Genomic DNA, 27,784 nt, shown 5'->3' with positions numbered 1-27,784 from the left:
GCGGTTCAGCCTAGGTCTTGTCCATTTCTGTTGTAGGACAGTCTTAAGAACAATCAGCAAATCAAAATATGTAAAGAGGTACATGATGTAACTCCCAGGGCCCCAAAAGGGACAGATAATGAAATGACCCCTAAGTAGGACCTCAGATCTCCTGTCCAAGACTCCCAGACTGTGTCTCAGGGCTCCCCAAAGCACTGTTTTCGGGATATGATTGGGGATTAACATTCACTCAACAAATGAGTTTCCACTACAACTCTGAATGAAGTCTCAGTATCAGGAAGCCCTAGAAGCTATAAAATAAGACTCCGACTTCACGGAGGAGAAAATGAAGCTCAGAAAGAAGCTGCACCCTTCGGTCTTTGCAAGTACGGCCGCTTAGTAAAACCCTCCCGGCCGGCTCATTCTGTCGCCCGCAGGGCGCCGCCCTCTCACCGGGCAGCCCGAGGACCCGCGCGGGGGTGTCCGCGGCGGCGCCTGCCGAGGGCGCGGTCCTGGGAGTGCTCCCTGCCAGCGCCCGCGCCCGCGCGCGCCTCCGGAGAGCGGCCTGCGGCATGTGGCCCGTCCCGGGGGCAGCTCGGCGGGGCAGCGCCCGCACACGCAGGCAGGGCTCGGCCGCCCCCGCCAGGACCCGCCGGCCCGGAAACGCTCGCTGTCACAAAGGGGGGGAACACGTGGGCGCTGACGGTCGGGTGTCGGCGACAGGGACCCGGCGTCGCCGGGAGAGCCGCCCACCGCCCCCGCCCTCCCGCCACCCAACTCTTCGGCCCCGGCCACCTGGCGGGCCCAGCCTCGGCCGCCTCCCCGCCCCGCTCTGAGGTGGATGCCCGACACGGTCTGAACACCTCCCTGCAGTACGTACATACGGCCAGAGCCCGCGGCTCCTCGGCGCCCACCCTCGCGGGAGCCCCGCGATCATGAGGAGCCCCCCACTGCCGCCGATCTCCGGCTCTCTAGACCGCTCCAGCCCCTGGCCCTGGGGACCTCGGCAGTCAGCGGCGGACGAGCCTCCCCTGTCAGCTGGGCCCCGCAGCTTCCCCCTTCTCTTTCTCCTCAGGTCTGTTCCACCTCGCACGGACCCCTGGCACAGCCATGTCCATCCTCTACGTGTCTCCTCACCCGGACGCCTTCCCCAGCCTCCGAGCCCTCATAGCCGCGCGCTTCGGGGAGGCGGGCGACGGCCCGGGCTGGGGAGGGGCTCCCCCCCGCGTCTGCCTCCAGCCGCCCCCGGCGAGCAGGACCCCCTTCCCGCCACCGCGCCTGCCCGCTTTGGAGCAAGGGCCCGGCGGGCTCTGGGTGTGGGGGGCCACCGCCGTGGCCCAGCTGCTGTGGCCGGCCGGCTTGGGGGGCCCCGGAGGGAGCCGGGCAGCCGTCCTCGTCCAACAGTGGGTGAGTTATGCCGACACCGAGCTCATACCTGCAGCCTGTGGGGCGACGCTGCCGTCCTTGGGACTCCGAAACTCTGCCCAGGACCCCCAGGTGAGTGAGGAGAAGGAATTGTAAGAAAGAAGCAGGCCTTGGAATGAATCCTGAGATAGGGTCATAGCTGTCATGGGGGAAAAGAGTGTTCAGAGTCTCAGATTGTCGCCTGGTATGGTAGATTTGGTCCTGCTACTTCAACTCTGAGCCACTTTCTCTGTCTGTGAAAACTTTGTTGAGGAGCATGTTGAGATGAAAAGAGGCAGAAGACTGGCAAAATACGTCCCTTGGATAACCCTGCTCTACTTGTGAAATAGCTCACTTGGAGAGCGGCACTGCTTTGCCACCTTGGACACTCAGGTTCCAGCCTTGCCGTCACCACATTGAAGGAAGCTTCAGTGCTGTGGTCTCTCTCATTCTCTCATTTAAGTTGAGAGAACAGAGGTAGAGGATATGTGTAGTGCCAACTTTAATGGTCTTTTTTTTTTTTTTAAGGATTTGTTGTTGTTGTTATCTTTATTTACTTATTGAATAGACGCAGCAGAAATTGAGAGGGACGGGGGATATAGAAAGGGAGAGAGAGAGAGAGGCAGCTTCATCACTTGTGAAGCTTTCCCCTGCAGGTGGGGACCAGGGACTCAAACCTGGGTCTTTGCGCATTGTAACATATGCGATCAACCAGGTGAGCCACCACCCAGCCCATTTAATGGTCATTTTCGTAGACCCAGGGAATACATAGTATTTGGTGTTTCTTGAATGAATGAAATGCTATGAAACATGACTTAGGTGTCCTACCCCTTTGCTCCTTCCTAACCTAGTTATCCTGTTTGATATAGAGATCCCATTCTGTGGGCTCTCCAGTCCCCCTGTCTTTACTCTTTTTTGCCTCCAGGGTTATTGCTGGGGTTCGGTCCTGCACTCTGAATCCACTGCTCCTGGAGGCCATTTTTTCCCATTTTTGTTGCCCTTTTTGTTTATCATTGTTGTTGTTAGTGTTGTCAATGCTGTCATTGTTGGATAGGACAGAGAAATCAAGAGAGGATGGGAAGACGGGGAGAGAAAGATAAGACACCTGCAGACCTGCTTCACTGCTTGTGAAGCGACCCCCTGTAGGTGGGGACCCCTTTCTTATTTTTCTTTATAGTATTTAAGGGGAAAAACAGGATAATGCAGTATATATTTGAATATTCATTGTCTCTCACTTGAATTATAAATTCTACCAGGTCAGGGGCTCCGTCTGTTCAAGTTGTCTTACTCCTTATAGAGTTACCTGGCTTATAATAGGTGCTTAGTAAATAATTGTTAACATAATTACCGTGTGTCCTCTAACTTCCTGTACTCTATATATAGCACTGGACCCCCCAAAATGTACAGTAATTTACTGGATGAGTGGAAACTATTTTTTTTTAAGTTTTATCATATATATATATATATATATATATATATATGTAATTTATTTCACTTTTTAGAGAGATGCAGAGATAGAGACACAAAGCACTGCTCAGCTCTGGCATATTATGGTTCCAAGGATTGAACCTGGGATCTCCAAGCCTCAGTTATATAAGTTTCTCACAGTGACTCAGTGGCCAGGGTACAGTGGCACAGTGATCCAAGTTCAAACCCTGGCATTACACAGGCCAGAGTGATGCTCTAGTTCTCTCTCCCCTTTTCACTCTCATTATCAGTAAAGAAATTAATTTTAAAATAACTAAATAAGTGGTCCAGGAGGTGGCGCAGTGGTAAAGCTTTGGACTCTCAAGCATGCGTTCCCAAGTTTGATCCCCAGCAGCACATGTGCCAGAGTGACGTCTGGTTCTTTCTCCTCTTATCTTTCTCATAAATAAATAAAATCTTTTTTAAAAAAATAACTAAATAAAAATATGTTGATACTTCCTGGCCTAGAAAGAATTTTTATTTATTTTATGTATGTTTTAAATTTTTGCTTACTTATTTATTCATTTATTGGGCAGAGACTGAGAAACTGAAATAGAAAGGGGAGATAGGAAGAGAAAAAGACACCTGCAGCATTGTTTCCCCACTGCAGGTGGGGACCGGGAGCTTGAGCCTGAGTCTTTGCACATTTAATTGAAATGTATGCCGCCACCCAGCCCCAGAAAGTATTTTTATTATGACCCTTGAAGAGGAGAAGCTTGTCCTCAAAGCTGGTGATCTGTGGGAGGACTGGGGGTGGGAACTGAGGGGGGCCAAGCTTTGTCTCACATCCTTTCTTCTTCATGCTAGGCTGCACTGGGGATCCTGGGCAGGGCCCTGAGCCCCTTGGAAGAGTGGCTTCGCTTGCACACCTATCTGGCTGGGGAAGCCCCCACTCTGGCTGACCTGGCAGCTGTCACAGCTTTGCTGCTACCTTTCAGATATGTGAGTCACTGGGACTTGGAAAGAATGAACACAGTACCTTTAGACCATACAGGGTGATTAAGGATTGTTCCATTCTTTCCCCCATTCCAGGTCCTGGGCCCTTCTGCCCGTCGCATCTGGGGTAATGTGACTCGCTGGTTTACCACATGTGTCCAGCAACCAGAATTCCGGGCTGTTTTGGGAGAAGTGGTTTTGTATTCAGGCACCAGGCCTCTGTCCCAACAGCCAGGTGAGGAAGGAGGAGACAAGGGGGTCCCCTTGGGGCCTCCCATACTCACTTTTTTCTCACAGGGGTGGAAAATCACTGTGGAAGGTTAAGTGAGACAAGGGCGTGAGGAAGCTCTTAGGCAGTTGAAACAGCCCATTTGAGACACTGCAGCCATATGCACAAAGGGTCTCCAGCAGGGTAAGCCAGCATTTCTGTCTCTAGGCCCTGAGGTCCCTGGACCTCCAAAGACAGCTGCTCAACTCAAGAAAGAGGCAAAGAAGCGGGAGAAACTGGAGAAATTCCAACAGAAGCAGAAGTTTCAACAGCAACAGCCACCTCCAGGGGAGGTAGGTGACTGAGGGTGGCACTGGGTGGAAGGTTGATTCTACGCTGGACTAACTGAAATTGGGACCCGTGTTTTTTCCCTTCTGAACAGAAGAAACCAAAACCAGAGAAGAGGGAAAAACGAGATCCAGGGGTCATTACCTATGACCTCCAGACCCCACCTGGGGAAAAGAAAGGTACTAGGAGGAGGATCCTCCTCACCCTTCATCTCCACCCTCCTCAGTTGCTCCTCCAGGATTTACCCTTTCGTGCTGTACTCTGTCTTTGCTCCTCCACTTTACTTGGTGAGACTTTGCAGAGTCCCTCTAGCTGTCCTGTGACAGCTGACACCCAAGGCTTTCTTTGTTGGAGCCAACATCATCTTCCCAGCTGCTCTTAGCCTTGGTACTAACCCCTCTTCTGCCTCCCAGATGTCAGTGGTACCATGCCTGACTCCTACAGCCCACAGTATGTGGAAGCTGCCTGGTACTCGTGGTGGGAGCACCAGGGCTTCTTCAAGCCAGAATATGGGGTGAGTGGACATTGCCATCCAGGTCCGGAGGGTATGGGATGAGGAAGGGCAAGGCCAGAGGATACACTGTCCAGGAGTGGACCAGGAGAATCAATGCAAGGCATTGCTTAACGTGCCCATTTTTCCTCTCCCTTCAGCGGTCTAGTGTATCAGCTCCAAATCCCCGAGGCATCTTCATGATGTGCATTCCACCCCCCAACGTGACAGGCTCCCTGCACCTGGGCCATGCACTTACCAATGCCATTCAGGACTCCCTGACCAGATGGTGAGCTGTCCTCCACCTGCTTCCCTTTTACCTCCCTGGCTCCCTACACCTCTCATTCCTTTCCCATCCTCATCTGGGTCCCTCTTCTCTTCCACGTTGACTCTCATCTGACCCCTGGTGGTGGTTTACTTCTCTCCCAGGTGATCACTTAACATCCTTAGTCATGAAACCAACAACACCCCCACTTGAATTCAGTAGACTATCTTCTTTTCCTCTCATCAGTACAATAACAACAACATTTTGAACAAGATATTTGTGAGCTTATTCTAGGCACTGGAGATACAATGTGAGATTTAGCATTTTGTAACAAACTGGGAACTGGTAAAAACAGTTTTACTCATGAGTTTATCATAATACATAATGATCAAGTTATTTACATAAGAAAATAAGTAAGGGCAGGGGTAGATAGCATAATGGTTATGCAAAGAGACTCTTATGCCTGAGGCTCTAAAGTTCCAGGTTCCCCTGCATCATCATAAGCCACAGCTGAACCGTGCTCTGGTAAAATAAATAAATAAAATAAGTAACACTTGTAACACTGTTAAGAAAGCATCTTTTTGGGAGTCAGGCCATAGCTCAGCGGGTTAAGTGCACGTGGCGCAAAGCTCAAGGACCGGCTAAGGATCCCGGTTCAAGCCCCTGGCTCCCCACCTACAGGGGCATCCCTTCACAGGCGGTGAAGAAGGTCTGTAGGTGTCTATCTTTCTCTCCCTCTCTCTGTCTTCCCCTCCTCTCTCCATTTCTCTCTGTCCTATCCAACAATGATGACAGCAATAATAACTACTATATATATATATATAATATATATTATATATATATAATAATAACTACTATATATTATATATATAATATATATATTGTTATTAGTTATATATATATAACTAATAACAATAAAACAACTAGGGCAACAAAAGGGAATAAATGAATAAATATTAAATAAATAAATATTTTTTTAAAAAAAGAAAGCATCTTTTTAAAGACTATTTATTTTATTAATAAAGCACTGCTTAGCTCTGTCTTACCTTGGTGTGGGGAATTGAACCTAGGACTTTGGAGTCTCAGGCATGAGAGTCTCTATGCGTAACCATCATGTTAATTACCCCCATACTATATTGTTTATTTTTAATGTATTTAGATACATATTTCATACCTGAGGCTCTGACATTCTGATTTAATCACCAGCACCACCATAAACCAGAGCTGAGCAGTGTTCTAATAAAAAATAAAGTGGTTTGGGAGGTGAAGCAGTGGTAAAGCTTTGGACTCTCAAGCACAAGTTCACAAGTTTGATCCCCAGCAGCACATGTGTCAACACTTGTGAATCTTCAACACTTGTGAAGCTTCCCCGTGATGGTGGGGACCAAGGGCTTGAACCCAGTCTTTGCTCTTCTGCCAGATCGCCATGGCTATTTTGGCACATCTTTTCTTCATGATAGTAATTTTAGAATCAGGAGGCTCCCTCTGTTCAAGACTTCATTCCCTAATTAGTGGACACCTGCGGGGAAGCCCCTTTTTTCTTTGAGCCATGTTCCACAGCTTGTTCACCTCTGGCCTTCCATGCTCCTCCATAGGCACCGAATGCGGGGGGAGACCACCCTGTGGAACCCTGGCTGTGACCACGCAGGCATTGCCACCCAGGTGGTGGTGGAGAAGAAATTGTGGCGTGAACAGGGCCTGAATAGACACCAGCTGGGCCGAGAGGCCTTTCTCCAAGAGGTCTGGAAGTGGAAGGAGGAGTAAGTGTGCAGCATATCTCAGGCATTGCAACCCTGGCTCCTGGTCCCTTGTTCTGATAAGACTTATATAACCTCCAACCTTGGCTGCAGAGTTGGACTCTCTTCCAGAGGCTGAGGGCCCATTGGCTTTAGGTCCCAGGCCAATTTTAGAGGGATGAGCATCCCCACTGTCATTAGCCACCCAGCATCTCCCTCTGGCAGGCCTGAATGTTGATTCCAAGCTGTCTGTCCACTTCCAGAAAAGGGGACAGGATCTACCACCAGCTAAGGAAGCTAGGCAGTTCCCTGGACTGGAATCGAGCTTGTTTCACCATGGACCCTGTGAGTAGAAGGGGTCTCAGAGCTGGGATAGGAGTGGGAGACGCCCAAAGTGGGGCACCCATGGTAGAGAGTGCACCTGCTGTGGGCCACCTCCCTACACATTCAGTTCATGTACTCTGTTGCCCACTTTGGGAGTTCAAATTCCCCTGGGCATATGATGAGGCTGTACCCTCTCATGGAGCCTAAATGCTTATTGCCAGCCACTGTTTTTTTTTTTTTTTTTTATATATATTTATTCCCTTTTTGTTGTCCTTGTTTTATTTTTATAGTTATTACTGTTGTTATTGATGTTGTCATTGTTGGATAGGGCAAAGAAATGAAGAGAGATGGGGAAGACAGAGGGGGAGAGAAAGATAGACACCTGTAGACCTGCTTCACTGCTTGTGAAGCGACTCCCCTGTAGGTGGGGAGCCGGGGGCTCAAACTGGGATCCTTATGCCGGTCCTTGTGCTCTGTGCTATGTTTGCTTAATCCGCTGTGTTACCGCCCGACTCCCCACAGCCACTGTTTTTGTCTGGTCCCCTCCTTGCCCTCCAACCCTCAGGAGATCTGTGTGCACAGGCAGCAGTGCTCTGGACAGACATGTCTCATTGCACTGCTGCTGTGATGTGTCTGCTTGGGCTGCTAGGCACCTCAGTCCATCTCTAAATACCCCTATTCTACCCTAGAAACTGTCAGCAGCCGTGACGGAGGCCTTTGTCCGGCTCCATGAGGAAGGAGTCATCTACCGTAGTACCCGTCTTGTCAACTGGTCCTGCACCCTCAACTCTGCCATCTCTGACATCGAGGTGTGTACCTCCACCCAGACCCTCCATTTCTACCCCCAGTTCCAGGCCTTGGGCCACCTCCCTTAATACCTCTCTTATAGGTGGATAAGAAGGAGCTGACAGGACGCACTCTGCTCTCTGTGCCTGGCTACAAGGAGAAAGTTGAGTTTGGGGTTCTCATCTCCTTTGCCTATAAGGTCCAAGGATCAGGTAGGAACCAGGGTTACCAGGATCCTGAGTTGGGGTGGGGTGAGGAAGAGGGGTGGCGGAAGCTCAGTGCTAAGCCCACAGACTTCTGTCACCCCAGACAGCGAAGAGGAGGTGGTAGTGGCAACAACTCGGATTGAGACAATGCTGGGAGATGTGGCTGTAGCTGTGCACCCCAAGGATTCCAGATACCAGGTGTGACGAGGATGCTGCCGGGAGGTGGGGAGTGTGTGTGTGTGTGTGTGATGGGGGGGTGCCGGCTCAGGGAGGGGGTCTCATTCTGTGTGTGGGTGGGATGGCCACTGAACCCCTGTGCTAAGGAGAGACCATCAGATTTGAAGTTCATTTTTAGATGCCTTTCTCAGGCCTGAAGATGGAATGTGGTTGTTGGGACAGTCAGGGCCCTAGGGAGGAGGGAGTTAGGCCTGGCCCTCTGTGCATTTTCTCTAACCTCCTTTGACCCCAGCATCTGAAGGGAAAGAGCGTCATTCACCCATTTGTGTCTCGGAGCCTCCCCATTGTCTTTGATGATTTCGTGGACATGGAGTTTGGCACAGGTGAGCAGGGGACTGTCCTGTGGAGAGAGGAAGGAGCCCATGGAGCACACCATGGCCATCCATCTTCCTTCACAAAGGAGAAAAGCTTCAGCTAAATAAGCAGGACCAGTGTTGCTTCTCAGGACTGCTTAAGGGAAGAAAAGGAGGTGGTCAGGGAGCCTTATCTTTCTGTAAAAGCAGTGCACGTGACAAGGAACTCCAGAGTCCAGAGTCCCTCATGTCCCTGCCATCCCCAGGTGCGGTGAAGATCACCCCTGCCCACGACCAGAATGACTATGAGGTGGGCCAGCGTCATGGACTGGAGGCCATCAGCATCATAGACGCCCGAGGGTCCCTAGTCAATGTGCCTCCACCATTCCTGGTGAGACAGCTTGGGGTGTGGTGCTCTTGGTCCCAAGACAGCAGGGGTGAGGGTTGGTATGACCATAACAAAGCCTTTCTCCTCCTCAGGGCCTGCCCAGGTTTGAGGCCAGAAAGGCTGTCCTGGCTGCGCTGAAGGAACGGGGACTGTTCCGTGGCATTCAGGACAACCCCATGGTGGTCCCGCTTTGCAAGTGAGGATGGGCACTAAGGAGGGGGGAGGGAAGGGCTCCTTGTGGTGCTCATTGCCTGGTCTTACTACCCCTCTGTCCTTGAAGCCGGTCCAAGGATGTGGTGGAACCTCTGCTGCGGCCACAGTGGTACGTGCGCTGCGGGGAGATGGCCCAAGCCGCCAGCGCTGCTGTGACTCGGGGTGACCTCCGGATCCTGCCTGAGGCCCATCAGAGAACATGGCATGCCTGGATGGACAACATCCGGTGCGTCAGGCAGGGTGACTGGGTATGGGGCTGAGCCAGTTACAGGTCCAGGTGCCTCTTGCCCCCACTGACTGTCCCCTTCCCCACTGCCATGTGCAGGGACTGGTGCATCTCCCGGCAGCTGTGGTGGGGCCACCGCATCCCAGCCTACTTCATCACTGTCAACGACCCTGCCGTGCCCCCAGGGGAGGTGAGAGTTGGGTTAGGCTGGCTCATCTGGGATGCTGGCTTATCTAGGGGAGCTGTGGGTTGGTTGCATCCTTGGGAGAATTGGGGGATCAAGGCAAGAGCCCGGGTATTCACTCCACCTATGGCAGGACCCTGATGGACGGTACTGGGTGAGTGGGCGCAGCGAGGCCGAGGCCCAAGAGAAGGCAGCCAAGGAGTTTGGAGTTTCCCTTGACAAGATCAGTCTCCAGCAAGGCAAGGCGGGGTCTTAGGGAAGGGGGGTGGAAGTGGGGATGCTGATCTTCACCTCTCCTTATCTGACCACATTTTTGATCTCCCTCAGATGAGGATGTATTGGATACCTGGTTCTCCTCTGGCCTCTTCCCCTTCTCCATCCTGGGATGGCCCAACCAGGTATGTTGCTGATGCCACTCCAGGTGGGTTAGAGGTCTTCGAGGAAGCACTTGGCTCCCTATCACACCCTGATCTCTTCTCTCCCCACCCCCCCAGTCAGAAGATCTGAGTGTATTCTACCCAGGGACGCTGCTGGAGACAGGCTATGACATTCTCTTCTTCTGGGTGGCCAGGATGGTCATGCTCGGCCTGAAGCTCACGGGCAAACTGCCCTTCAGAGAGGTGAAGCCTCCAAGATCTTTCCAAAGTCTCCTCACCTTCCCTCCCAGCCCACGGGTCAGGGTCAACATGGAGGGGAGAACTCATGGACTACTGTGGGCAGCTAGACCAAGGGCTTGTGGGGACTGAAAGCCAGCTTGGGCCTCAAGTGATTCTGTGCTCTGGCTTCCCAGGAAAAGGGAGTATACCTTTAGGGGGTCAGGTGGCGGGCAGCGGGCTAAGCGCACGTGGCGCAATATGCAAGGTCTGGCATAAAGATCCCGGTTTGAGCCCCCGGATCCCCACCTGCAGGGGAGTCGCTTCACAAGCGGTGAAACAGGTCTGCAGGTATCTGTCTTTCTCTCCCCCCTCCGTATCCCCTCCTCTCTCCATTTTTCTCTGTCCTATCCAACAACGAACAATATCAACAATAACAACCACAACAAGGCTACAACAACAAGGGCAACAAAAGGAGGAAAAATGGCCTCCAGGAGCAGTGGATTCATGGTATAGGCACTGAGCCCCAGCAGTAACCCTAGAGGCAAAAAAAGGGAGTACCTTCAGTCACATTAAGGTGACATATAGGCCGGTGGGGACACTGAGGTACCTGAAGTTCAGAGGGGGCAGACTAGAAGCTCAACCTCTGGGGGGGTCTGTTGTAGTCTGGGCCAGAAAATAGCCCCACAAGCCTCCCATCACCTACCTCCCAGGTCTACCTCCATGCCATTGTGCGAGACGCCCACGGCCGGAAGATGAGCAAGTCTCTAGGCAATGTCATCGACCCCCTGGATGTTATTCATGGAGTCTCCCTGCAGGTGGGACTGGGCACTGGGCTAGGCCAGGAGAGCTTTGGGCTGTGGCCATGGCCCTCTAACCACTCCCACCCCATCCTTAGGGGCTCCATGATCAGTTACTGAACAGCAACCTGGATCCTAGTGAGGTGGAGAAGGCTAAAGAAGGACAGGTACAGAGGGTAGAGTCATGGCTAGAGTGAGGGGAGCTGGAAGGTGGGGCTTCCTCGAGACACCGCTTCTGACTCCTCCTTGCAGAAGACAGACTTCCCATCAGGGATTCCTGAGTGTGGCACCGATGCCCTCCGTTTCGGATTGTGTGCATATACATCCCAGGGTACGGCCCCCAAGCCTCTCAGCTGCACCTTGCCCTGAGGCCCAGCCCCCACATCCACCCTGGGTGCGGGTAGGAGGGAGACTGGTTAGAAACTCAGACATACTTTACCTCCACCCAGGTCGAGACATCAACCTGGATGTGAACCGGATCCTGGGGTACCGTCACTTCTGCAACAAGCTGTGGAATGCCACCAAGTTTGCCCTTCGTGGACTTGGGAAGGGTTTTGTGCCCTCACCCACCTCTGAGGTGAGTGCCTAGCAGGTGGCAAGTTGAGCAGCACCCACAGAGGCTACACTCATCATTCATAACCCAGGCTTCATTAGGTTTCAGCCTTGGAGTCAGGCCTATGCCTGCCTCCAGGAGCTGTTACATAGCTTGGGGACAGATGGTATTGATGGTCCTCCCTGGAGTGGTGGGTCTCTGTCTCATCTTCTTCAGATACTGGCATATATGGTAGTTGCTGTGCACCTATCTAGCTCCATTCCCCCTGAATACCTGCCCCCACTTCTTCCATGTGGGGTCCAGCTGATAATGCCTCCTTCTTCCCAAGCCTGGAGGCCACGAGAGCCTGGTGGATCGCTGGATCAGAAGCCGTCTGGCAGAGGCTGTGAGACTCAGCAACCAAGGCTTCCAGGCCTACGATTTCCCAGCTGTCACTACTGCCCAGTACAGCTTCTGGCTCTATGAGCTCTGTGATGTCTATCTGGTGAGGAGCCCTGCATCACACTCTGCAGTGGTTCGCCGTGAGTGACCTCCCTCCCAGTCCTCACAGAGTGAGCACTGGAGGCTAGAGCCCTGTGCCTTTCCTCCCACCAGGAGTGCCTAAAGCCTGTGCTGAATGGGGTGGACCAGGTGGCTGCTGAGTGTGCCTGTCAGACCCTCTACACCTGCCTGGACGTTGGTCTGCGTCTGCTCTCACCTTTCATGCCTTTTGTGACCGAGGAACTGTTCCAGAGGCTTCCCCGGCGGATACCACAAGCTCCCCCCAGCCTCTGTGTTACCTCCTATCCGGAGCCCTCAGAGGTATGGGGCCTGACCTATAGGGGCCTTCTTTGACCTGCGTCCCTGGCCCTACTCACATTCTCCTCCACCCTCTCAGTGCTCCTGGAAGGACTCAGCAGCTGAAGCTGCTATGGAGCTGGCCCTGAGCATCACACGAGCTGTGCGCTCCCTGCGTGCCGACTACAACCTCACTCGGACCCGGCCTGACTGTAAGCCTCAGGCTCCCACATATACCCAGCCCTACCACCCCTGAGCCCACTACCCAGTTTTGCCCTCTGGTCTCCTGTCTCCTGGGGACAGACCTCACCTTCCTCCCTCTCCTCACAGGTTTCCTGGAAGTGGCTGATGAAGCAACAGGCTCCCTGGCATCAGCAGTGTCGGGCTATGTGCAGGCACTGGCCAGTGCCGGTGTGGTAGCTGTCCTGGCCCTGGGGGCTCCTGCACCCCAGGGCTGTGCTGTGGCCCTGGCCTCTGACCGCTGCTCAGTCCACCTGCAGCTACAGGGACTGGTGGACCCAGCCCGGGAGCTGGGCAAGCTGCAGACCAAGCGTAGTGAGGCACAGAAGCAGGTTCAGCGTCTGCAGGAGCGCCGTGCTGCCGCGGGCTACCCTGTCAAGGTGCCCCTGGAAGTCCAGAAGGCAGATGAAGCCAAGGTGTGTGGTGTGGGTGGGCTGCCTCTCACACTTTCACTCCCATCAAAGTCATCTCATGCTAGCCCCAGGCAACCCTTGGGGAAGCAAGGATCCAAGGCCTCTTGAGCAAGCGGAGGCCCTATGATCCCTTTCATACATAGGAACAGGTCCAGTAGGGCCATGGCCCAGGGCCACACAGCAAATTGGTCCCTTGGCCCCAGTACGCACCCAGAACATAGTATCTTACATATCTAGAGCTCAGAGAACCCATTGGTCTGTAAGACCCCTCTGGGTAACAGTGGAATGAATTGTGTGAATTCAGAAATAGGAGTGGAGGCTGTTAAAGAAAGAACTGTGGTGACTGAATAGGCTCGCATGCTTGGTTTGAGATTTCAATAACTATCTCCATGCAGACAGTACCTACCAGTATTTCACAAGTGAAGATTACGCGCCTGCCTAGGAGCCTGGTTCTGAACCATTGTGTTTATCACCAGGGTAGAGACCTGGGCTGGCCATTGGGTGGGGCTCATGAGTTCTGAGGTCCCTTTGTCCTTGTTGACTGACCACTCTGGGAAAAAGACAAGGCATAAGTGGCAAGGAAATGGTGGAAGAGAAGTTTGGTGTTGGTGGGGGCACTGGTGAGAATGAATGGGAACAGGCCAGCCAAGCACATACACTTCCCAGACTGTTCCCTGCCCGTCTGACCAATTCTGCTCTCTCTGCCATCATGGGCCTTTGGGGGGAGGGTAGTTCTCTCCTGTATTCTCTTGGGTGCTCACCCCCTACCACCCCACTTCCACCCCAGCTCCAGCAGACAGAAGCAGAACTCAGGAAGATGGATGAGGCCATTGCCCTATTTCAGAAGATGCTGTGAATACACCCAACTCCAATGCTTATAACCTCCACAGTCCACCAGGGGGATGGCAACAATAAAATATTTTGCCACAAAACAATCTCTTATCTGTGTGTGTGGTGGGGTTGGGAGGAGCACTGAGGGGGTGGCTTCTGAGTCCTCAGAAAGGGCTAGTGTGGAGGCTGCAGACTGGTGAAAGCCACTAGGTCCTGGTGGGTAGAGGTGCATCTGGCTGGGTCTGTCTTGGCATCCAGCCAGGCCTGAGTCATGCTGCTCCCTCCCTTCCTCCTCCCAGCTCTTCTGCACTCACCTCCGCACTGCGCCCTGAGGGAGGTCCGCCCTCCTGCCTACTGCTATTTGGTTGCAGTTTGTGGCCCTTGGACAGGCATAAATAGAAGGATAGAGGGTCTCGGCAGCCCTTACTGCCCTCCATTCAGCCTCCCTCCCCCACGGAGTACTTAGGTTAATTATAGCTTTGACCTAAGTGTTCTGTGACGCCACGCCCTGGCAGGGCCCTGCCGGGACATCCAGCCACCAGGTAGGGGTGAGACCAAGGGAGACTTAGACTTCCTGTTTGCTGGGGTGTTAGCCTATGGGTGTGGAGGGGGGTTTCAGGGAGAACCCTAGGCTGGGTCTTGCATATTCAAAATCCCAGTCACCTGAGAAAACCCTCAGGTTGAATGACTGAGGGGAGAGAATGGGGAAGCTAAACTGCAGCAGGTGAGGCACTTCAGGCAAAACTGAAGGGGCCAAAGCAGGCGCCATGAAGAGCAACAGAGCCAGCCTCACCTGCAAGCACTGCTACTCCCCCCTCTCAGAGACTTCTGTCCCCCAGGCCCATGTCTCAGCTATGTTCCCTGAGGACATGCTCCTATCCCACCTGGGCCCCTCAGTGCTACTGCTGCTGCCACTACTGCTGCCCTCCACATCTGCCTTCTTCCCCAACATCTGGAGCCTCCTGGCTGCTCCTGGCTCCATCACCCACCAGGATCTGACTGAGGAGGCAGCACTCAACGTCACCCTGCAGCTATTCCTGGAACAGCCGCCACCAGGTCGGCCTCCCCTTCATCTAGAGAACTTCCTGGTGAGTACCCCGGGGTCCTATCATATTCCAGTCAGATCAACCTTTTTCCCTGGACCCCTCTATTCCTAGGGCAAGGGTGCTGCTTGCCAAGGGAAAAGACATTACTCCTCCCCCTCGCAGCAACAGCGTCAAGGTCCTGATCCTGAAATCAGGAGCCCCCCTCCTCCCTACAAAGGTTTAGAAAGGCCCTGGCCAGGTGGACCCAGCACTGTCAGTTCCTTGGACACTCAGCTTTGATTGTCAGTTGCTGAGGAAACTGGGCAGTGGTCCAGTCCAAGGGCCTTCCCTGGAGCCCCTGTCCCCTGCCATCTCCACAGGGCCGCACCCTCCTTGCTGATGACCTCTTTACCGCTTACTTTGGACCTGGGGCTCCTTCACGGAGGTTCCGAGCAGCCTTAGGTGAGGTGTCTCGTGCCAATGCTGCCCAGGACTTCCTGCCAACTTCCAGGAATGACCCTGACCTGCACTTTGATGCTGAGCGGCTAAAACAGGGTCGCACCCGTATGGTAGGGGCTCTACGGGAGACCTTGGCAGCAGCCAGAGCCCTTGACCACACCCTAGCTCGCCAGCGCCTTGGGGCTGCACTGCATGCCTTGCAGGTGAGAACAGAGTTGGAGTCATGATCAGAGGGATCTTCATTTCTAGTCTTTCCTCCTCTCCCACCCCACCCCATTATTATTATTATTGCTGGGACTCCAGGGTGACTTTTCAGAGAGACAGAGACAGCAACAGAGAAGGAATGACACCACAGTCCTGAAGCTTTTCCCAGTATGGTGGGGGCCAGGCTTGAACCTGGGTTACATTCAGGACAGAAAGTCACCTTTTTAGGTGAACTATCTTGCCAACCCCAGTCTTCCTCCTTATGGTGCTTTCCAAATCATGTCTGTCCTCACTCTAGGAGGAATAGGGGTCCTGTCAGCTCTCTCTGAAGGCATACCCTCAGGCTGAAGAGGAGGGGGAAGGTGCTGGGGTCAGAGGTGGACCCTGCAGGTCACTGAACTGAAGGGTCTTTGACTGGACTCAGAGACGGAGGGGAGCACTGGGAGAGCTGTTGGAGGCAATGGGGCGAGCAAGGGAAAGGGTTAGTGGTCTGACAGGAGTAGTGGGGGGTGGAGGTGGTGGCCGTAGTCTTTGAGGATGGTGAACACCAAAGGATGGAGATTGTGAAAACAGTCATTAGCTGCTCTTTCCTCTTCTCCCCCCGGGACCAGGATTTTTACAGTCACAGTAACTGGGTAGAGCTAGGGAAGCAGCAGCCACACCCTCATCTCTTCTGGCCAAGGCAGGAGCTCCAGAGCCTGGCACAAGGTACGACCCTGACCCTGCTGATTAGGGCAAGTCCATCCAACCACTATCTCAAATCCTGAAGCCACATGGAATGTGACATCACTTTATCTTTGGAACAATCTAGGAGGTCTCCCAGTCGTAACCGAATGCCAGGCCAGTTAGGTGACTTCCCCAAGGTCGTGGGGGAGGACAGGACAGCTAGGACTATGTCTGCAGACCTCAGTTGAGTTCCGCCTTCCATGAGGCTTCTCCCCTCACTGGCTTCTTCTCTTATAACCCTCTCATTTTTTTCTTTTATTTATTTTATTGGATAGAGAAATTGAGATCTGGGAAGTTAGGGAGAGAGACATCTGCAGCCCTGCTTCACCCCTTGTGAAGCTTCCCCCTGCAGATAGGACCAGGTGCTTGAACCCGGGTCCCTGCGCACTGTCAGGCGTGTGCTTAGCCTGGCAACCTCTCATTTTTCCCAACTGAGCTATGACAGGATTCTCCCTCAGAGCCATTACAAGTTCACCTCCCGTCCACAGCTCACAGAACAATTAATCCCATAGGCTAGATTCTCACACTTCAGGCTTTCTGACACAGCCCAAGTACTAAATACTCAGTGTCTCATTATCAGTCCGTGAACTCCAATTTTTAGTTCAGAAGGCCCAGAAGCATATCTGTGGGTTTCCACACCTTGTTTTATCCAAGAGAGAACAAAACAAGTTTGAGCCAACAGAGATAAAGATCAGAGGCAGCAGGATCATGGATTCTTTTATTTTTATTATTATTTATTTTCCCTTTTGTTGCCCTTGTTTTTTATTGTTGTTGATTATGTTGTTGTTGGATAGGACAGAGAGAAATGGAGAGAGGAGGGGAAGACAGAGGGGAGAGAAAGACACCTGTAGACCTACATCACCACCTGTGGCCTATAAAGTGACCCCCCTGCAGGTGGGGAGCTGGGGCCTCAAACTGGGATCCTTATGCCGGTCCTTGTGCTTTGTGCCACCTGTGCTTAACCCACTGCGCTGCCACCCGACCCTCAAATCATGGATTCTTAACTCCTGTCCTCTATTCACAGTGAGTGATCCTACCTGCTTCGATTGTGAGGAGTTGAGCTGTCCCAGGAATTTGATGGGCTCCACACTCCTCACCTCTGGCTACTTTGGAGCTCTTCCCTCCAAACCTGCAGGTACCAGACAGAAAAGTCTAGAAGTAAAGGGAGAAATTCACTTCCTTTCCCCCCCGTATCCTCTTACTAAGGATTCCAGTCCTGTAGGTCCTTTCCCATTTCCTGTAGCGTCACTTCCTGGAAAAAAGGAGAGGCTATTGGGAATAGGTGGGTGGATGGAGGCTGTTATTGTTGGGGTAGGGGATAGCTTTAAGGGCAGTCTGAGGGATTAGTGCATCCACCATGTACTATGGTGGCTCCTTCCAGTTTCACCCAAGACTTACTTGTCTGCCCCAAATGCCGTCATTTCTATCTGACCCTTTGCTAATGAGTGAGAGTGTCTGGTCAAGACCATTTTCTTAGGAGGAAGTGGATTTTTTTACCTTCACCCTCCAGATCCCTTTCCCCAACCCAGGGAAATGTAGCCATGGGGGCCATTTTGACCAGAGCAGCTCCCAGCCACCACGGGGAGGCATCAACAAGGACAGCACAGCCCCTGGCTTCTCTCCCCATCACATGCTACACCTTCAGGCTGCAAACCTGGCCCTTCTGGCCTCCATCCAGGCCTTTAACCTCCTTCGAAGTCGCCTGGGAGATAAAGGCTTCTCCAGGTGAGTGCCTCCTAGAAGTGGGCTCCTGAAGGAACTGAAGACTTAAAGACTGGGGACAAATGTGCCAGTGCTTCACTGTCTGTCTGACCTACTTCCTAGGTTGCTTGACATAACCCTGACTTCTGGCCTGAGCTTTGTTCTGGACACCACGGGCAGTATGGGTGAGGAGATCAATGCTGCCAAAATCCAGGCTCGCCACATCATGGAGCAGCGGCGGGGTAGCCCCATGGAGCCCACTCACTACATCCTGGTGCCTTTCCATGACCCAGGTAACTGTGTCTGGCTGGAATAGTAGAGGAGTAAATGCCATTGGTAGAGAAGTGGGCCTGATAACTACACTTCTTACAAAATGGTGTCACTTCCTGAGTGACCTACTTCTTCCACTGTTTCTGAATAGAAGCACTTTAAGAATGTGCTTAGGGGAGACGGGGCAGTAGCACAGCAGGTTACGCATACATGGCACAAAGTGCAAGGATGGGCATAAGAATCCCAGTTTGAGCCCCTGGCTTCCCACCTGCAGGGGGGTTGCTTCACAAGCAGTAAAGCAGGTCTGCAGGTGTCTGTCTTTCCCCCCTCTGTCTTCCCCTTCTCTCTTTATTTCTCTCTGTCCTATCTAACAACAGCAATAACAACAGTAACAATAAATGAGGGCAACAAAAAGGGAAAAAATAGCCTCCAGGAGCAGTGCATTTGTAGTGCAGGCACTGAGCCCCAGCAATAATCCTGGAGGGAAAAAAAATGTGCCTAAGTAGATGGCCTGCACTTAATTTATTTTTTAAATTTATTTATTTTTTAAAAGAATTTATTCATGAGAAAGATAGGCTGAGAGAAAGACCCAGATATCACTGTACTGCCAGGAACTGAACTCAGGATCTCCCATGTAAGTACTAACCAGGCCGGACCCTGCTTAGCTTACGAGATCAGGCATGTTCAGGGTGGTATGGCTGTAGACTGAACCTCATGGTTGAGAATCCAATGCTTTATCCACTGTGCCACCTCCCAGACCACGTAAATTATTATTTCAATTTTATTTTATTTTTTTTACCAGAGCACTGCTCAGCTCTTCTTTATGGTGGTGCAGGGGATTGAACCTGGGACTTTGGAGCCTCAGGCACAAGAGTCTCTCTGCATAACCATTATGCTATTTACCCCCAACCCTTATTTATTTATTTTTATTTATTTAGATGACCTGCATTTTTATAAGCTTCCATGCTAAAGTCATTTTTATTTCCTGTAGGAAAAATTTGGGATGAAGATAGGGAATGGGGGGTGGGGGGAAGGCAGTAGCACACCTGGTTAAAATGAACATTATTGCCAAGCTCAAAAACCTGGGTCAAAAACCTGGGTTGGAACACCCCCCAGCAGCAGGGGTGTCCTCCTGCAGGTCTGCAGTGTCTATCTTTCTTTCCTCTCTCAATCTCCCCATCCTCCCTCAATTTCTCACTGTCCTATCTAATAAACAAAGGGGGGGAGGGAAATCATGGCACTGAGCCCCAGAAATAACCCTGGTGTCAATAAAATAAAATAATTAGGGAGTGGGGTGGTAGCGCAGTGGGATAAGCACAGGTGGCGCAAAGCGCAAGGACCGGCTAAGAATCTCCACCTGTAGGGGAGTCGCTTCACAGGTGGTGAAGCTGGTCTGCAGGTGTCTACCTTTCTCTCCCCCTTTCTGTCTTCTCCTCCTCTCTCCATTTCTCTCTGTCCTATCCAACAACAATGATATCAATAATAACTATAACAGTAAAACAAGGACAACAAAAGGGAATAAATATAAAAAAATTTGTTAATAAATAAATTAATTAAATATGGAGAGTTGGTGGGTCCAGGTCACAAATGTCTGAGATACCTAACTACATTGTGTATCTTTCCACAACTGAGGTAGGTGCTAGATAATCTACTAGTCTTATTGTCTGTCCTTAGGTCATCTAACCTCTCTTTGCCTCCATGAAATGGGTCAGTACTTAACCATGGAAATCTCCCAGGTTTGAAATAATCAAATAAAATGCCTGCTATGGGCAGGATTTTGAGTCTGATTGATCTGCATAGATCTCACAATAGCTGGCTGGCATTTAATAGTCACTTATTACAGATTTGATGAACATATGAATGTGTGAGTAATTAAGCATTTAGCGTGTATTATTTACTGTTACTCCTCTGGTTTTCTGGTAAGGAAATAGGCCCCAGCTGTTTTTTCATAATTACACCTGCACCCACAGGAAGTGCTGCCCGTTTGCTGAGGAAATGAAGTCCACCAGAGGTACTTAGTCCCTGCCCTGCCTTACCATACAGAAATAATAGAACACTTATTTCAGTATCTGTCCACTGCAGGAGCACAGCAGGCCTGGGAAGTTTGCTGAGTAGGAAGAGAGGAGCTCTCCTCACTCATTTCAACATCTTTTTTCCCTCCCCAGGGTTTGGCCCCGTCTTTACAACCAGTGACCCTGATGTCTTCTGGAAACAACTCAATGAGATCCATGCCTTGGGGGGTGGAGATGAGCCTGAGATGTGCCTGTCAGCCCTAGAGGTCTGTCTGCCCACTTCCCACCCCCCCCACCCCGTTTCCTGGTGCTATCATGAAGAGGAGCTGGAGCCTTCCTAGGATTCCACCCCTCATCTCGGCTTCAAAACCTAGGTCTAGGTCAAGGGAGGTAGCATAATAGTTATGCAAACAGATTCTCATGCCTAAAGTCCTGGTGTTCCACATTTAATCCCCTCTACCACCACCACCATAAACCAGAGCTAAGCAGTGCTCTGGTTAAAAAGAAAACAAAAAATTAGTTTCACTCTAAGTTTCAGGGCCCTGTTTCTTTCCCTGAATGAAACTTTTTTTTTAATTTTTTTAAAATAGAGACAGAGAGGGCAAAGGTAGATCGTATAATGGTTATGCAAAGGCATTCCCATGACTGAGACTCCAAATCCCAGATTCAATTCCCCACACTACCATAAGCCAGAGCTGATCAGTACTCTGGGAAATAGATAGATAGATAGATAGATATAGATAGATAGATAGATAGATAGATAGGGGGAGAGGGAGAGAAGGAGGGAGGGGTGAGGGAGTGGGGAACACAGCAACAAAGCTTCCTTCAATGCAGTGGGTTCCTGGCTTGAACCTGGGTTATGCACATGGCAAGACAGCATAGTATCCAATTAAGCTACTTCACACATCAGATACTTTTTAATTTATTTATTTAGATTTATTATTTAAAACTAGAGGATCACTCTGGCATATGTGTTTTGGGGGATCTAACTCAGGAGCTAATGCTAGAGGATCCAATACTCTACCCAGAGCACCACCTCCCCAGCTATGACACTATTTTTTGTTTGTTTATTTGTTTTTTAAATATATATATTTCAAAATATGTATTCATTCCCTTTTGTTGCCCTTGTTGTTTTATTGTTGTAGTTATTATTGTTATTGAAGTCATCATTGTTGGATAGGATGGAGAGAAATGGAGGGGAAGACGGGGAGAGAAAGACCTGCAGGTCTCCCAGCAGACCTGCTTCACCGCCTGTGAAGGGACGCCCCTGCAGGAGGGGAGCCGGGGGAACCGGGATCCTTAAGCTGGTCCTTGTGCTTTGTACCACGTGCGCTTAACCTGCTGCGCTACCGCCCGACTCCCTGTTTATTTGTTTTAAAAACTTTTCTTTTAATTTTTAATTTAATTTATATTTATTTTCCCTTTTGTTGCCCTTGTTGTTTAACATTGTTGTGGTTATTATTGTTGTTGTTATTGATGTCATTGTTAGATAGGACAGAGAGAAAGGGAGAGAGGGGGAGAGAAAGATAGACACCTGCAGACCTGCTTCACCACTTGTGAAGCGACTCCCCTGCAGGTGGGGAGCCAGGGGCTTGAACTGGGATCCTTAAGCCAGTCCTTTTGCTTTGTGCCACATGTGCTTAACTCGCTGTGCCACCACCCGACTCCCTAATTTTTTATATTTATTTATTTCCCCTTTTGTTGCCCTTGTTTTTTATTGCTGTAGTTATTGTTGTTGTTATTGATGTCGTCGTTGTTAAATAGGACAGAGAGAAATGAAGAGAGGAGGGGAAGACAGAGGGGGAGAGAAAGATAGACACCTGCAGACCTGCTTCACTGCCTGTGAAGCGACTCCCCTGCAGGGGGGAGCTGGGGGCTTGAACCGGGACCCTTATGCCGGTCCTTGCGCTTCTCGCCGTCTGCGCTGACACTGTTTTTTTTTTTTAATTTCTTTATTGGGGAATTAATGTTTTACATTCAACAGTAAGTACAATAGTTTGTACATGCATAACACTTCCCAGTTTTCCATATAACAATACAACCCCCACTAGGTCCTCTGTCATCTTTCTTGGATCTGTATTCTCCCCACCCACCCACCCCAGAGTCTTTTACTTCGGTGCAATATGACAATTCCAATTCAGGTTCTACTTGTGTTTTCTTTCCTGATCTTGTTTTTCAACTTCTGCCTGAGAGTGAGATCATCCCATATTCATCCTTCTGTTTCTGACTTACTTCACTTAACATGAATTTTTCAAGATCCATCCAAGATCGGCTGAAAACGGTGAAGTCACCATTTTTTTATAGCTGAGTAGTATTCCAGTGTGTGTGTGTGTGTGTGTGTGTGTGTGTATACCACAACTTGCTCAGCCACTCATCTGTTGTTGGACACCTGGGTTGCTTCCAGGTTTTGGCTATTACAAATTGTGCTGCCAAGAACATATATGTGTACACAGATCTTTTTGGATGGGTGTATTGGGTTCCTTAGAATATATCCCCAGGAGAGGAATTGCAGGATCCTAGGGTAGGTCCATTTCTAGCCTTCCGAGAATTCTCGACACTATTTTTTTTAATGAAAGATAAAGACTAGAGCACTGCTTGGCTTTGGCTTATGGTGATACTGGAGATTGAACCCTGGACCTCAGAGCATCAGGCATGAAGATTTTTGCATAACCATTATGCTTTCTCCCCAGCCCAAGAATTATTCTTTAAAATACTTATTTGTTGGGGGTAGGGCTGGAGGGGAACCAGAGCATCACTCTGGCACATGGAATGCCAAGGATCAAACTCAAGATCTCATGCTTAAGAGTCTAGCACTTTATCATACTGAGCCACCTCCCAGGCCAGTTTTATTTATTTTCACTGAGAGAGAGAAGAGAACCAGAATAGCACTCTGGCACATATGATGCTAGGGGATGAACTTGGGTACTTATGGTTCCAAGCCCTACTCTCTTAACTACTGAAACACCTCCCAGACTACACACTGTATATATTTATTTTTAATTTCAAGAAAGAGAAGAGAATGCTTCAGCACATGAGAACCGAGGGCCGCACGCATGGAAGTCCTGCTCTCAACCCCACTAAGCCATTTTCCAGTTGATGCCTTTTTTAATACCAGGCATTTCTTCCCTTCCAGCTGGCTCTGCTGCACACACCTCCACTCTCAGACATCTTTGTCTTCACCGATGCCTCTCCCAAGGATGTCTTTCTCACCAACAGAGTGGAATCCCTGACTCAGGAGCGGCACTGCAGAGTGAGAACTGCTGGTGGGACCCAATGTTAGCTACCCAGGCATGAGGGAGTCCCTATGTCAACAATATTTATTTTATTTTATTTATTTATTCATGAGAAATGATAGGAGAGAGAGAGAACCAGACATCACTCTGGTTCGTTCATGTGCTGCCAGGGATTGAACTTGGGACCTCATGCTTGAGATCCCAAAGCCTTATCCACTGCGCCACCTCCCAGACCACTAGCAACAATCTTTTATCAAGGGTCACCACACTGTGTTGGTCAAACTAGCTTTGGTGTGTGCAGGGAGAAGTGAACAGTGAGTTCAGCATTTCCTAGTTCTTTGACAATACTGGAGAGGAGCCATCCCTACCCTTGATCATGCTGACTTTGTATTTGAGTATGCCCCCAGTAAGCCAGTGGGAAAACTGCATCAGTAGGTGGTGAAATAAGTTAACAGCTATGAAAGAATGGACATTTACTTACTGAGGGATGAGAGGTTATGTCACTGGTTATGTGATAGCAGCTAAAGGGGAGACAGAGACCTTACCACTAGTCATCAGCTCTGTAGAAAGTTTGAGCACTGGAGATCCTCATTGATAATGGTAGATGGTGCTTGAACAGATCCAGTATGTCCAGTACGTCCAGGCCTCTCTTCTGGGCACAGGTAACATTCCTGGTGACTGAAGATCCCTCAAGGGTTCATGGCCGAACTCGGCGTGAGATCTTGTCGCCTCTGCGTTTTGAACCATACAAAGCAGTGGCCCTGGCCTCAGGAGGAGAGGTGATCTTCACCGAAGACCAGTACATTCAAGATGTGGCAGCCATTGTTGGCGACAGCCTGGCTGACCTGGTAAGTGTGGGGGCCAAAGGAACCAGTGAGCTCGGCTCAGAACTGTATTTCTCTTCCTTGCAGGAGGAGTAGCTTCCCATTACAGTGTTATTCCTATCAGGAAAGTGGGAAAGGAAGTTTCTCTCCCTCTGAGTTTCAGGTCTGCCTACCTTCTGCACTGCTCTTCCAGATTAGCATCTCCCCACCCCCACCCCGTATCTTGACCGCCAGTATTCTGTGCATTGGACTACCACAGGAATTCCTTCCCTCTGTTAGAGGGGGGAAAACAAGATTGATTCATTTGACCGCCAGTATTCTGTGCATTGGACTACCACAGGAATTCCTTCCCTCTGTTAGAGGGGGGAAAACAAGATTGATTCATTCCTAATCCTTGGTCTCCAACTTTGTCATTGACCACAATTTTTTCCTCTTCTCATGTGTGCTTTAGTTTCTTTGACTCTACCTTTCTGTTGTCTGCATTCCCATCTAATTCTGTGTATTGTCTTCTCTCCTATCTTTTGGTCTGTCCCATCCCTCAAGGTGACTGTTCCCCTGCAACCTCCCATAGTAGAGCCTGGAAGACCACTTGTGTTCAGTGTGGATGGGCTGCTCCAGAAGGTCAGGGTCCGGATCCATGGGGAGGTCAGCAGCTTCTGCATCAGAAACCCTGCAGGTACTTCTGTGTGTGTCTTGGGGCAGAGGGAAGGGTGGAGACTGGAGAATGAGAGTGTTGATAACTAAGGGAAAGAAATTATCATACATGATAATCTTCTGCTTCTCTCCACCCCACCTCAGGAGTCTCCCAGGGCCATGAGGAAGGGCAGGGACTTCTAGGTCACACTCGCCGCTTTGGACAATTCTGGATTGTGACCATGAATGACCCCCCTCAGACAGGGATCTGGGAGATTCAGGTCACAGCGGAGGGCACCCCCCAGGTGAGAGTACAAGGTAAGTCAGGAGATGACCTGGAGAAGGGAGGGGGAAGGGAGGGGGGACCTGCAGAGGTCAGAGAGCAATAGTAGTTGCATTCCTCTTGGGATGGTCTTTAATTGCCATCCTCCTCCCTCAGCCCAAACCTCCCTGGACTTCCTCTTCCACTTTGGAATCCCCATGGAGGATGGCCCCCATCCTGGCCTCTACCCCCTGACTCAGCCTGTTGCAGGTACATCAACCCCCTCCCACTTGTTCACTAATTAAATATATAGCACTTAAGTTTTTGTTGATTTTTAGTTTATGTGTAATAAAAAAATCTAAATTTAAGCATACAGTTGGGTAAGTTTCACTCAATACACCAGTGTAACCATCACTCAGTTTAAGATGTAGATCATTTCCGGTATCCTAGAACTCCTGGCTCCCACCTCCTATCAGTAATGTGTGCGCTCAGCCAAGTGCACCACCACCCAGCCCCTCCCACCTCCTATGAGTACCCCTCAGAGGTAACCCCCCTTTTCCCATTCATACTCATCGGGGCAGGGCAGCTTGCCCTCGAAAGCCATTCATCCTTTTCTCTGTCTGAACCTCCGGCAGACCACCATTCTCGTCTCCACTTCCCTGTTGCAGGCCTCCACACCCAGCTGCTGGTAGAAGTGATAGGGCTGAGCTCTAGAAGCAGCTCTGGAGGGCCTCTGCCACAGTTCTCCCACCTTGTCCTTCGACGGGTCCCGGAAGGTACTGAGCTGGGCCGTCTGCCTTTGGAGTCCACAGGACCCCGTGAGCGAGGCTTCCTTTCTGCCTCACTACCCCCCACACTTCTGTCCACCCTGGGACGCTTCTCTCTGGAGTTGACTGGCCAGGATGGAGTGGGGCAGCGCCTATACCGGGCTGCCCCCCAGTCTTGCACTGTAGCCCCAGTCCTTCTGGAGGTGAGATGCCAGGGAATTATGGGGTGGCTGGAGAGAGAAAGAATAGCTGCTCTCCTGACTCGCTTGTCTCTACAGCTCAGTGGCCCCTCAGGTTCCCTAGCCCCAGGCAACAAGGCTGCACTCACCCTCCATATCGCCAGCTTCTCAGGTCCTCAGGATATGGAGCTCAGCACCTCCGTCAACCCTAGCTTCACTCTTACTTCCAATCTCTCCAGGTGAAGCCCCTGAGCCAGCCTGCTCCAACTGCCCTTCCTTTCTCACCTTGGGCTCCTTAATCACCACCTCTAACCCCTTCCCATTGGCCTCCCTATCTCTCCTTGCCAGCACCCCATTTTCACCTCTGGCCTGGGATTTCTGTGAGTTATCTATGTGTGTCCACAATCCAGGGTTCACCTGGAACAGAATGAGTCCACCTGGGGGCGCCTGTGGCTGGAGATCCCAGACTCTGCCGCCCCAGACTCTGTGGTGATGGTGACTGTGACTGCAACAGGTGGAGAAACAAATCCAGTGTCTCTGACCCACGCCTTCCTCCGGCTTCTGGTGTTGGGCCCAGAGCCACAGGTAAGGTGACCCCCTTAACAATGCAGGGTAGGCAGGGCGAGGGGAGAGTGCTTAATTTGGAAGCAGACATCCTGACAACCTCTCCCTTTCCTCCCTAGGACCAGCTGGCTGCCCCTCCTCACTCACCACATTCTTTCCTCAGCACCACCAGCCCTGCCTCTCACCCCTCCACTTTGGTGGCTCTGGACAGGGCTGGGAGAGGGCTGGCAGACAACTTCTGGTGGGGCACAGTTGGAGGGGTGCTGCTCCTGTTAGTCTTGGCCTTCTGATGACACAGTAGTACCCAGAGAGCTATCTCCTGTGCTATTTTCAATTTTGTGTCATTGCTGAGAAGGTAACATGAGTGGCCCTCACCTGCAAGGCAGGCAGTGCAGCCCCAAAGACCTACCCTTCCAGCTGGGGTGGGGTGGAGGGCTTCCTTCTTCCTGTATTTGTCCTTTCTCTTTACTGGCATGACTGGTCTCGAAGGCAATGGATTTTCCTACCCTGCATTTACCGTGATTTTTGTGGGAACTGGTTGCATTTTTGGAGAAAGTTGCTATTTCCTTGGAGCATTTTTTTTTTTGGGGGGGGGCACGAGGGTTATCGCTAGGGCTTGATGGCAGAAGTATGAATTCACCACTCCTTGTGGCCATTTTTTCCTTTTCCTATTTTATTGGATAGGACAGAATGAAACTGAGAGGGGAGGGGAATATGGAGAGGGAGAAAGACAGACTTGCAGACCTGTTTCACTACTCAGGAAGTGTTCCTGCTGCAGGTGGGGAGCGGAAGCTTGAACCCAGGTCTTTAGCACATAGTACTTCTTCTTCTAGCGTTTGCCCTTCTTCTGTAGCCAGTCAACAGCGTCAGGTTGAGCCTGATGTAAAGTTTCAAGACGACCTTTGAATCTGGAGAGGTGGCAGTCGTTGACTATGTGGGTCATAGTCTGTCTGTAGCCACAGGGGCAGTTCGGGTCGTTTCTGGCTCCCCAGCGATGGAACATAGCGGCGCACCGGCCATGGCCTGTT

General features: G+C 50.9%; 2 protein-coding genes across 5 annotated transcripts; both read left to right on the top strand.

The window, feature by feature from the left end:
• The first annotated feature begins 639 nt into the window (after positions 1-639).
• On the top strand, positions 640-14,001 carry VARS1 (valyl-tRNA synthetase 1). The gene is made up of 30 exons (XM_007537166.3): positions 640-851; positions 1,055-1,476; positions 3,658-3,792; positions 3,883-4,021; positions 4,223-4,347; positions 4,437-4,521; positions 4,756-4,856; positions 4,994-5,121; positions 6,693-6,857; positions 7,097-7,178; positions 7,847-7,966; positions 8,047-8,155; positions 8,253-8,347; positions 8,619-8,709; positions 8,946-9,070; positions 9,160-9,263; positions 9,348-9,506; positions 9,606-9,696; positions 9,824-9,929; positions 10,018-10,088; positions 10,185-10,310; positions 10,997-11,101; positions 11,182-11,250; positions 11,336-11,414; positions 11,533-11,660; positions 11,965-12,120; positions 12,231-12,437; positions 12,514-12,625; positions 12,744-13,069; positions 13,854-14,001. Exons 2-30 carry the CDS (start codon positions 1,090-1,092, stop codon positions 13,920-13,922), a joined length of 3,795 nt encoding a protein of 1,264 aa, XP_007537228.2. The 5' UTR covers positions 640-851; positions 1,055-1,089; the 3' UTR covers positions 13,923-14,001.
• Positions 14,002-14,110: 109 nt separating this feature from the next.
• VWA7 (von Willebrand factor A domain containing 7) lies at positions 14,111-27,189 on the top strand. Of its 4 annotated transcripts, none has more exons than XM_016194330.2 (16): positions 14,111-14,439; positions 14,737-14,985; positions 15,303-15,584; positions 16,197-16,293; positions 17,336-17,446; positions 17,841-18,036; positions 18,136-18,305; positions 20,448-20,560; positions 23,428-23,544; positions 24,190-24,375; positions 24,895-25,027; positions 25,150-25,302; positions 25,424-25,516; positions 25,915-26,431; positions 26,603-26,777; positions 26,876-27,189. In XM_016194330.2, the coding sequence occupies exons 2-16, from the start codon at positions 14,752-14,754 to the stop codon at positions 27,044-27,046; spliced, it is 2,748 nt and encodes a 915-aa protein (XP_016049816.2). In that variant the 5' UTR covers positions 14,111-14,439; positions 14,737-14,751; the 3' UTR covers positions 27,047-27,189. The 4 variants fall into 4 exon arrangements, with proteins under 4 accessions (XP_016049816.2, XP_060045459.1, XP_060045462.1 ...); XM_060189478.1 differs by lacking the exon at positions 14,111-14,439 and having other exon boundaries at positions 14,492-14,985; positions 25,915-26,216; positions 26,292-26,431; XM_060189476.1 differs by lacking the exon at positions 14,111-14,439 and having other exon boundaries at positions 14,491-14,985.
• The last annotated feature ends 595 nt before the right edge of the window (positions 27,190-27,784 follow it).

The sequence above is a fragment of the Erinaceus europaeus genome, chromosome 4 (genome assembly GCF_950295315.1).
Source record: "Erinaceus europaeus chromosome 4, mEriEur2.1, whole genome shotgun sequence".
Taxonomy (NCBI): domain Eukaryota; kingdom Metazoa; phylum Chordata; class Mammalia; order Eulipotyphla; family Erinaceidae; genus Erinaceus; species Erinaceus europaeus.
Note: the sequence above shows the minus strand (reverse complement) of the source record. Positions and strands in the feature narration are given on the sequence as shown.

Bases quoted from the DNA above. Each gene is read 5' to 3' on its own strand.
- VARS1 (XM_007537166.3), top strand. From the start codon at position 1,090: ATGTCCATCCTCTACGTGTCTCCTCACCCGGACGCCTTCCCCAGCCTC. The intron at 5,122-6,692 runs GTGAGCTGTCCT...GCTCCTCCATAG, and splicing joins CAGGACTCCCTGACCAGATG to GCACCGAATGCGGGGGGAGA. The intron at 10,089-10,184 runs GTATGTTGCTGA...CCACCCCCCCAG, and splicing joins TCCTGGGATGGCCCAACCAG to TCAGAAGATCTGAGTGTATT.
- VWA7 (XM_060189476.1), top strand. From the start codon at position 14,665: ATGAAGAGCAACAGAGCCAGCCTCACCTGCAAGCACTGCTACTCCCCC. The intron at 14,986-15,302 runs GTGAGTACCCCG...CCATCTCCACAG, and splicing joins TTCATCTAGAGAACTTCCTG to GGCCGCACCCTCCTTGCTGA. The intron at 25,303-25,423 runs GTAAGTCAGGAG...CTCCTCCCTCAG, and splicing joins CCCCCAGGTGAGAGTACAAG to CCCAAACCTCCCTGGACTTC.